Raw genomic sequence first — 10,000 nt, 5'->3', positions numbered from 1 at the left:
TCTCTTATGCATGCTAAAACATACATTTTCAACCTTTTTTCAGATAATGGGAGTGATGCTGGTGCAGCTAAGACGACAGCAACATTAGATGGTGACCACTGGGTGTTAAATGGAACAAAAGCATGGATTACTAATGGTTATGAGGCGGATGCAGCAATAGTCTTTGCTACAACTGATAAGTCAAAGAAGCACAAGGGCATCAGTGCATTTATTGTGCCTAAACCAACTGATGGACTAGCTCTCGGCAAGAAAGAAGACAAGCTTGGAATAAGAGCATCTTCTACGTGCTATTTGATGTTTGATAACTGTTATATTCCAAAAGAAAATTTGCTTGGAGAACCTGGCTTTGGTTTTAAAATTGCAATGGTAATATGCTATATTTTTTCCCAGTTTGTGAACAGGCAGTATTTAATAAATCCTGCAATCTGATTTGGTTCTGTGACCAGTCACTTCATAGCTCAGTTGGTTAGTGAATCGCACTGATATCACGAGTTCAAACCACATTGAAGTCCTGTATTTTTTCAGGCTTCTCTACGCAATTGCTAACATTGCGTCCATAACTGCAAGGATCATAGCTTTACTTGATTTCATATTTTATTTTATTTATTTCTACAGTTCAGTATATGATTCATTTCATATAATTTTATCATTTCGTTCATTGATTGTGTGATGAGCCATCAAGTACATTACTTAACATCTCCACATTAATAAAATGGTTTCAATGAAGCCGCTTTCATTATTTTGCTTTACTTGTTTTCCATACTAACTATTTTTATTTTCCATAGCAATATTGTTGGATTACAGCTCTAAATAATTATTGTACAGGTTTTTTAAAAGTATTTAGTTAGGTTTTAGAAAAAATTAATATGAAAATCTTTTTCCCCAGGTTAGGTTGGTCCATATTTGATAAACACTGTGCCTGAAGACCTTAGGCAGAGTTTTTTCTCTACATGGACCTCCAAGCTAGCAAGTACATGTAGCATACAAGTCTGTTCTCCTTGAATGAATATGTACCAAACCACTGTTAGTAGTTGTGCCACTTGATTGGAATGGCACCCTAAAAGTGCATACTGATCAGAAGTAATGCAACTCTTGCTGCTGTTTAGTACTCTTCAACATGACTGAGTGATTCATTTCATCAACTTTGTGTGATTTTGTAGGGTACACTTGATGCTGGTCGCATTGGCATTGCAGCACAAGCATTAGGAATAGCACAGGTATAGTAGGGCTACAGTCATAACTGGCATCATTTTGTTAATGCCTCTGCCACTGTAGAATGTGTCCTTTAGGTGATTAGAAAGAATTGCAGGTTGCATTTGGCTTTTATAATATCTGTTGCAGGCTGCTCTGGAATGTGCCATAGATTACTCACAAAAAAGATTTGCCTTTGATCAACCACTTTCAAGCTTTCAAACTATTCAGGTATTTTACTTCATTTCCACTACAACATCAGTGCTTGAAATTAGTGGTCGTCCAGTACTCCCAGGTGACTAGAAAGTTTACCGGTAGACTAGTTTTTAATAAAATGAAAAGCCTGGTCAGGGTTCGAAATTGCGCCTTCCTGGTCGCCAATGCGACTAAAAATTTAGAACTGGCGACCAGAATTTCACAACTGGTCGCCAGCGGGCGACCTAGTGTTAAGTTCTGAGCCGTTTCCCAACAAGTGTCTTACTTTTTATCCTGCCAATGTTTTTGAAATAAAAATGAAAGGAGTTTCGCGTTAACTACCTCCACAACGTCGCAAGCCTCCGCGTTTTTTGTTTTTTTTTTCGCGGTTTCTCATAAAATACGTATTGCGGGCGAAAAAACTACGACTCAGTAAAGAGATTTCAGGGACTGGTTACCTGCGAGGAATGTAGCACGATAACAACATGGCGGCTCTTGTGCGACAGAACGTGACTGGTGTTTCCGTGGCTAAAATTTTTAACAAAGGGGCAGATGGCTTTCTTTATTACATTCGAGGTTGGTTACATTTTCCCTCCAAAATGTCCGCTTTTGAAAGCGAAAAATAATGCTTGACACATACACAAGACTGCACGGTCGTTGCTTTCTGGTATCCAAAAAAATATTCAAAATGTGCATTTTCAGGCCAAAAGTTTTGGCAACCACAATTTGCCATCTGGTGACTGAAAATTTTTATCGAGTCGCCAGTTGGTGGCCATATGAAAAAGTTAATTTCGGACCCTGCTGGTTGCCCTAAAAAAAACAAAAAAAAAACAGACAACCCAGTCATAAATAGAAAATGACTTACATAAGCAGCCCCTGACTCACTTGTCCATTTCCATTGTCAATGTCCAATAGTAGTGTGAAGTTAACAATAATTCATTTGCAGCACCTGAGCATTTTCCCATGTATTGAATATCTGTGGCTTTTACAAAAAATGTCAGATAGGAAAATTTAAGAGACAATGTCACAAACATGTAGGGGATGGAGATTGGAGACTTCCACAAAAACACAGGCACAGACTTAGAACTATGGGATACTCAAGCTCCAATTCCTTGCGATTACATCTCAACATGAGGTGTGCATTTAATTGTAGGGGGTTTCCTAATGGGCAACCAAGCATTTGAGGACACTAAATTTACAGGTTTAGTTGCCTGGGTTTTGAAACAAAGACAACCTGTTTTTTTCTGAACTTTTTTGAGGTGGTGAATTTTAAGCCTGGTAAATAATGGAATGAGGAATGCAGAAATTTTAAGGATGAAATGAAAATACTTCTCTTGTTTTGATATTCTGCTGTTTATGGCAATGTAGTCCTTGTCAACTGTACTTCATGTTCATAAGTACTGAATAAAATTAACCAGACTTGAAGGTCATGTTAGTGATGCAAACATTTACAGGCTTACCAAACAATAGGAAAATAGATATGAGGGCTTGTTGGCTTGTTTTTGTTTGACAGTTGACTATAAAAGTGGGCATCCTGGCTGACATGGGCAGCAAAATGTATGCTGTTTGTCGTAAATTACAAAATCTTAAGCATCTGTTCTTCTTTAATTTCCTGCATCCAAAAGATTAAGTTAGCTGACATGGAAGTCAAGTTAGAAAGTGCCAGGCTGCTGACATGGAAAGCAGCAATGCTAAAAGATGCTGGAGAGAAATTCACAAAGGTCTGTTAAAAATTTGTGTGAGCCAAAATAAATCATTCTTACACACAACTGGGGGCCAAGCCAAGCCGATCATGTGGCCTGACCTTTATTAACACAACCGAAACGAACATAGACCAGATCGGAAAAATCATGAACACTATTTACAAACTGAATGGAATGTGATAAACATTCTAAAAAAGCTACAAAGCCGCATTGAAAAGACTCAAGAGGGTTGGGTGGGAGGTCAGAAAAACTGGGCCACCCACAAACCATGCAACCTGAAGACCCCCCACATACTGGACCCCATTCTCCCAGCTGTGTGCGAGAAAAGCATTTTCCACTTTCAGCTTCTTTTTAAATCCCTAAAGTGAAATCATCTTAGTTTTCATTTGAAAGTACAAGTAATGCTTGCCATCTCAAAAAAGGTGCTCTTGAACTTGCTTTAATAAAAGAGAAACTGAGAGAGCTACAGAATGGCTTATTGCCTCGTTCACTGATGGATGTACTCGCTGTCTCTGACATTGGTTCAGACAGTTCTGTAATCTTAAAAATTTAATAGTGTTATATGTTTGTCACCTGTCAGAAGATTGGGAGGTTAGACTGAATGATTTAATTTATTTTCAAACTTGTTCTGTTCTTAGGAAGCAGCCATGGGAAAGCTTGCAGCATCTGAGGCTGCCACTAATATTTCACACCAGGTAAATATTTTTCTTTGACCAGTTAATGTTCAGTTAATAACAGGACAAGTGCAGAGAGATGCTGGACTCTAATGCCTGAAACTTTCAGCAATCATGATGGAAATATGGGAATGGGAAAGGCTCATTAAGTTGGCAGGGATTTTTCGTAAGGTATAGGAATAAAAGTAGCAGCCTTATTTCAGACTTTAAGATCTATGTCGGTGACGTTAACAAAAACATCCCCTCAAAATATAACTTAGCATTCATGTTTATTCCATCACATTCACATCAACTCAAGCAATGTGGGCAAAATATCCTAAAAGTAAATTAATTTTAGGGATGAGCGGTTTCAGAGTAAAAAAGAGAAAATGAATGTTTCATTTGTATGCTCACGTTGTTGGACATCAAGACCTCAAATTTGGTCATTTCATGTGGTTGTTATGCAGACTACCGCACAGATATATGCTAAAATGTGTGCCACACAATTAGTTTCTTCTTTCAACCAATGATATTCTTGTTTTGCGGCAGCGGCATTGCTATTATAGCCCTTGCCGTTTGTTAAAGTTTCTATTAATAGAGGTGGTGGTGGTGGTGGTAGTAGTAGTAGTACATGTAGTAGTTCATGTAGTAGTTAGTAGTACTAAAGGAAAGGAAAGGAACTTTATTTGGGTCTAGTCGTTCTAGCACTGGAGCACTAATTGGGGACATTGTAAACTGAAATTCACAATTAATGCAAATCAAGTCAATGTGGTTTTTGAGAAGAGGGGGAAACCGGAGTACCCAGAGAAAAACCTCTCGGTGCAAAGTAGAGAACCAACAACAGGGGTTTCAATAGAAATTGGTTACCGGCGGTATACCGCCGCCTGCTTTACCTCACACCGCCGGCTAGTTTGCCTTGATTTTCACTAAAAATGCTATCATAAACTTGTCAAACTGCTGCCTTCAATGGGCTATCATGGACGGCTATTTCAGAAGTTATTGAAACCCCTGCAACAAACTCAACCCACATATGACACTGAGTCTGGGAATCGAACCCAGGCCACACTGATGGGAGGCGAGTGCACACACCACTGCACCATCCCTGCACCAAGTAGTAGTAGTAGTGATGATGGTACAGCTGTAGTGGCCACCACCATCTCAGTTGTAGTAGTTGTAGCAGTCACTAAGTATTAGTTGTTAAGTGGTACTAAATTGATTGAAGTAATAAGAATAACTTTAATTTCTTCCATGGTAGAAAGGGTCCCTTCTCTATGGTTCAAATTCTGAAATATTGGCAACTAGAAAGGGAAGTTGCCATCCTAAGTGCTGTATTGATTTTCTTCCAGTAACATAAGCTGGTTGACTTTTCACCCAATTCAGGGAAACCTCTGATCTCTCTAACTTTGTTAAAATGACGGTCCAACTTACTCTGGAACTCACAATCTTAAATTTTAGGATTATGATATCCAAAGGGATTGGGGATGAACTTTACAGTCCTAAAATATACAGCCTTGTTTTTGGCTCTCTAAAATTACATATCCCTTAATTTTCATCAATTTCAAGAGGGCAAGACCAAATTTCATAAAATCTGTGGAAACTATCCTACATGTAGATCATGCTTTTTTCCTGACTGATGCAGTGGCAGATTAACAATGTTTATGTTGGTAAACATTTGGTTTTTTTTATGTTGTTGTACAGTGCATACAAATCCTGGGTGGTATGGGTTATGTAACCGATATGCCAGCAGAGAGACACTACAGAGATGCAAGAATTACAGAGATTTACGAGGGAACAAGTGAAGTACAAAGAATAGTAATTGCTGCACAACTCTTAAAAGAATATGCTAATTAACAAACTGGAACACAGTATTTGTTTTCTTACTGGGAAAAAGAATGACAGCTTTTGACTCAATTATGATCATGGATGAATTTCTGAACAGATTACTTTTGGCGTAACAATAAAATTGCATTGATTCTATTTCCAATACTTATACTCTGAAAGAGTTAAACTATTTTATTTGGACATCAAAAGCTTAACATTGTTTCTGGCTCTCTTGGATCAAATTATAAAGTTTTAGTTTTTCACCTTCAAAGCTCTTTTCTGAAGTTCAAACTAAAAAAAATTTAGTTGCTTAGAGAGAATCTGAATAAAATAAAAACAAGACAGCTGTTCTCGCATTTGTAAAAAAGGACATTCACCTTAAATTATGAAATTGATTGAATGTGCAGTTTCAGGTTATTGAAAGATGATATCAATGTGACTGTTACGACTAGAGTATTTAAGGATGTAAAAACAAACCAATACAGCTGGAACCTGTTTTTGAAACAATAAGAATTAAACAAATTTTTTAGTGACGCCAAACATTGTTTAATGCTGTTACAGTCCTAAGGTACAGAGAATGGTAATTGTTTCTTTAAAAAGAGTTCAACAAACCAAGATAAATTTACATCTATACTTCAATAAAATACCTTTTTGTACAAAACATGAACAGATTTTAGTGAATCAGTTTTGTCCAGATTGTGAAGGGACATTGTGTGGTACGAGTTCTTGTGCAGCTTCTCTTGCTGATTTCCAGCAATGCAGTTTAATGTTAACTTGTATTGTTAAAGGGAGCGTTGGTGGAGTCATGTCTTCCTCCTCACCATTGTTATCTACATGTTTGTCCTTTTCTTTCCCCTTCTTGTCATCTTTGCTTGACTTTGGATGTCCAGCTTTGTTTTTGCCTGGGGTGGATGCTCGTAGATTTCCTTTGGAGGGCTTGTCAGCACCATCTGGCCAGATACAAAGGTGTTGACAAGAATGCTAAACAAGTGACTCCTATTAACATTTTACATAGACTAAACTTGCACCATTCAGTGGGGAACAATGGACAAGACCAATGTAATAATAAATGCATTGATGTGCTCAAAACAGGTGACAATAACCAAAAGGGTTGGTTCCTAAAAAAACTGTGGTGTGGTGTGCTGCACAGGTGGGAAGTGAAACATTAAAATTTGGTTTTACCTAGACACACTTGATAAAAATTCACCTAAGTTAAGACACATACAAGGTAACTGGTACTCAACTAATCTATGGTTAGGTTAAGAAATCTATGCTACAGATTTTATGTTAGAATGTTCTCACACCGTTGCATAGAAGGCCCACCACCTTCAAGCGACAGGCTTTTCGACCATTTGTTTTTGTTATGGGAATTTGCATTGCTTATTGTAGCAACCTGATTGGATGAATTTCACTTTTCATATGTGAACATAGACCTTTTTACCGATATGGCGGCCATTAGCTATTATGGGATGCCCAGGGGGCAAATACATATTAATCTGCCCCTTGAGCATCCCATAAGGTCTTTCGAAACAATAGAAATCAAAATGGCCGCCGTATTTGCAAAAAAGTCTATTGTTCCGCTGCACGCAATGCCTGTTGATGGAATGTGGGCCTTTAAAAATTTGTGGCAAACATGTTAACTCGCTGAGTTTTGGTCAAGTGATTTACCAAATATGGTTGTAAGTTGAACCAGACCAAAAAATGTTAAATAGAACAAACTTGGCAAAACACGATAACTGTAGTTAAAGGGACTCAAGAAAGACTATTTGAAGGAGTCCATATCTTGAATCAGTATTACCTTTAATTGACTTCTTTTTACCATAGGCATCAGATTTAGAACAAGATCCCTCTCCTTTTTTATTACTCTCTGGAGTGCCTTCTTCCCCTTCACAAACACACTCCGACTCCACTTCAAGTTCCCCTTCCAGTATAGGAGAGAGTTGGACATGACATGAACCCAACTCTGATCGTGTTCTTGGTAGCTCAAAGAGCTCAATGTCTTCTTGTTTGCTCTTCTTGCTTTTTCCTTCCCTTGGCTGTGAATATTGAATGCAGAATTAATGTTGGTGGATTTCTCCCAATGATGAACAAAATTTATTAATGCTGTGTGTGCAATATTTTGAGAAAACCTTTGATTCAATCACAGTCTTCTGAATGATTCTCCAATAATTACTGAGAAATTAATGTCTATTTGGTCAGCAGATAAATTATTTACTTTTCCCTTTGCAGATTCTTTCCGCTTCTCTTTAGTTGGCACCTTCTGTGCTTTGCTTCCTGGGCGACCTAAGACAGAATGACTTAAATTTTATAAGATAGTCACCTACAAATGCACTCTATGTCAACTACTGGTTTACAAGAGTACGTGTTGGCTTATCATAATTATACTGTGGCAAATATCAACCATGCGACCATACCATCACCCAGGGCTACTTCCCTCATGACATCTTTTAACTACAAAGTGTTTTTTTGATGTTTCCATCAAACCACTACACAGACGACAAAGAATGTAGGACTGCCATTTTTGTGTGACACAAAGCTGAGAAAAAAGGCTGTGTACATTGGTAATCATAAGTGAAGCAACTTTTTTTAAAATGTTAACCCTTTGATGTCCAAAACGGCCTAAACCGCCCAGACTTGGCGCCCAACTTTTTTACTCTAACGCCAGACGATTTTACTCGTCAATGGGGAACCCCTGGGAGTCAATGGGTTAAACCAGAGGGACAGAAAATAACAGACTGGTTTAGCCCGTCTTTATCAAATTACAGATAACCCTTTGACCGTTAAACTGGCCCTTGTTTCAGAGTAAAATTATCTGGCGTTAGACAGAATAAAACTTATGTGTCACACTTAGGAGGGAAGGGATTAAAACGAACATAGATTTTTGAATGGACCTAGATGTTGGTCACCCTTCATCTCTGACCAGCCCCTCAATGTATTATTAACAACTACTAACAATAGCTTGGCATTACACAGAACAAAAACTATGAGTGTCACTCTTACAAGGGAAAGGGTTAATTTTTTGGCAAAGCACTTCTCGAAGGCATGCAAAATTCACTTACAATTTTGCCACACAAAATCCATCATTATATCTTAAAGCCTTGGGGTTTGGGTTGATAGCTGGACCCAAACGTGAATTGTGTCCACAAAAAAAAAAATATGTGTCCAACATACTTTTAACTGATGCTAAGGACTTGTTATCATCATTTTGCTGTGCATTAGGATCCTCCAAAACATACATGTGCTTAGTCTTAACCACTGTGAACTGGACACCATTTTGAAGGTAGTCTCTTAGAGGAGCCAATAAACGTGTGTCGAATTTTCCACAGTAGTCAAGCTCTATTCCCTCTTCAGACCAAGGCAAGCTATGTGTTGCAACCATCTCCAACAAACCTGGCAGAGATAATTAAAAGTATTTACATCGCCTATAACATAAAAACTGAACAAGATTGTTTAATAAATTCATGACTCTGAGACTGTCCGTCAACAAAGAGTTCACCTAGATATGTTCTAAGTGGTTCTATGGTAACGAATCCGATCCAACCATAATTTGCATTGGTCAGCACATCACACAAGGGCACCCAATGAGCAGATTAAGCCAAAGCCTTTGAGAGACTGAATAAAAGACTGTCTAAAGAGATGATTTTATCACCTAGAAGAATTTGGTCTGTCTGGATATCTTGGCGGAAAATTGAGGTGTCCGAGAATTTTAGGGAACGATATCTTCATAATTTTCAGAAATTGCAAGCTGAACATTACCTTCTAAGAACTTCCAACCTAACCATTTGCTCAACTGAAACTGCCAGGTGACCTTTTTAAGTGCCAAAACTTGCAAAAATATCCCTTCTGAAAATGTCCTTGTGGGCCTACCTTTTCCTGGTTATGAATCTTTTAGGAAACGTTTTAGTAAAGAAATCTTTAGCTGTTTGGCAACGTAGAACCGAAATTCTGAGAACAGTTTGACTCTCCCAAACACATATTTCACAGAGGATTATCATTGGGTGCCCCTGATCACATCACCTTCAAAGATTGTTGGTAACTGTCGTGTTGGCCAACAACGTGGGCTGACATATTGTTTGATGATGTGTTGCTTGGATCAGATTTGTTACCATTACCGTGCTTAGTATCTGCAACAAGGGATCTCCAGATATGCCCAGAATTGCAAGTAATGTGAATGTCAATACAAGTGTCATCAAGTGTTCTCTTGCCATTAATTATACTTCTATTAAATGGGGACATTTGAGTGAATGTTAACCCATTAACACAAGTTGCTAGCTGAACTGCCCTGGGCCGCCCCCAGTGAGGATCACTTCACCATAATTTACGTCAGTTTATAACCTGCACTTCAAACAGATAACATTAATTTTATTTCACCAATGCTAACATTAGCTCTATTATACTACAAAGTTAACATAGTTGACACTTAAACCTGACAGGATA

The 10,000-nt window shown here is 38.1% G+C and overlaps 2 protein-coding genes across 3 annotated transcripts in view; one reads left to right on the top strand and one right to left on the bottom strand.

The window, feature by feature from the left end:
* LOC137976408 (short-chain specific acyl-CoA dehydrogenase, mitochondrial-like) overlaps positions 1-5,719 on the top strand; it is an 11,048-nt gene extending 5,329 nt beyond the window's left edge. The window contains exons 4-9 of the mRNA XM_068823752.1: positions 44-366; positions 1,161-1,217; positions 1,342-1,422; positions 3,012-3,107; positions 3,728-3,784; positions 5,441-5,719. Coding sequence (XP_068679853.1) covers positions 44-366; positions 1,161-1,217; positions 1,342-1,422; positions 3,012-3,107; positions 3,728-3,784; positions 5,441-5,593 — 767 coding nt within the window. The 3' untranslated portion in view covers positions 5,594-5,719. The remainder of the gene's footprint in view (positions 1-43; positions 367-1,160; positions 1,218-1,341; positions 1,423-3,011; positions 3,108-3,727; positions 3,785-5,440) is intronic.
* Positions 5,720-5,860: 141 nt separating this feature from the next.
* The window catches only part of LOC137976407 (leucine-rich repeat-containing protein 43-like), a 14,857-nt gene continuing 10,717 nt past the window's right edge, over positions 5,861-10,000 (bottom strand). For both annotated transcript variants that reach the window (XM_068823750.1, XM_068823751.1), the window contains 4 exons: positions 8,735-8,953; positions 7,779-7,846; positions 7,362-7,599; positions 5,861-6,513 (listed from right to left, as the gene is read on the bottom strand). In XM_068823750.1, coding sequence (XP_068679851.1) covers positions 6,245-6,513; positions 7,362-7,599; positions 7,779-7,846; positions 8,735-8,953 — 794 coding nt within the window. In that variant the 3' untranslated portion in view covers positions 5,861-6,244. The remainder of the gene's footprint in view (positions 6,514-7,361; positions 7,600-7,778; positions 7,847-8,734; positions 8,954-10,000) is intronic.

This window comes from Montipora foliosa, chromosome 11 (assembly GCF_036669935.1).
Source record: "Montipora foliosa isolate CH-2021 chromosome 11, ASM3666993v2, whole genome shotgun sequence".
Classification (NCBI taxonomy): Eukaryota; Metazoa; Cnidaria; class Anthozoa; order Scleractinia; family Acroporidae; genus Montipora; species Montipora foliosa.
The sequence above is the reverse complement of the archived record's forward strand: the minus strand, read 5'-3'. Positions and strand labels throughout refer to the sequence as shown.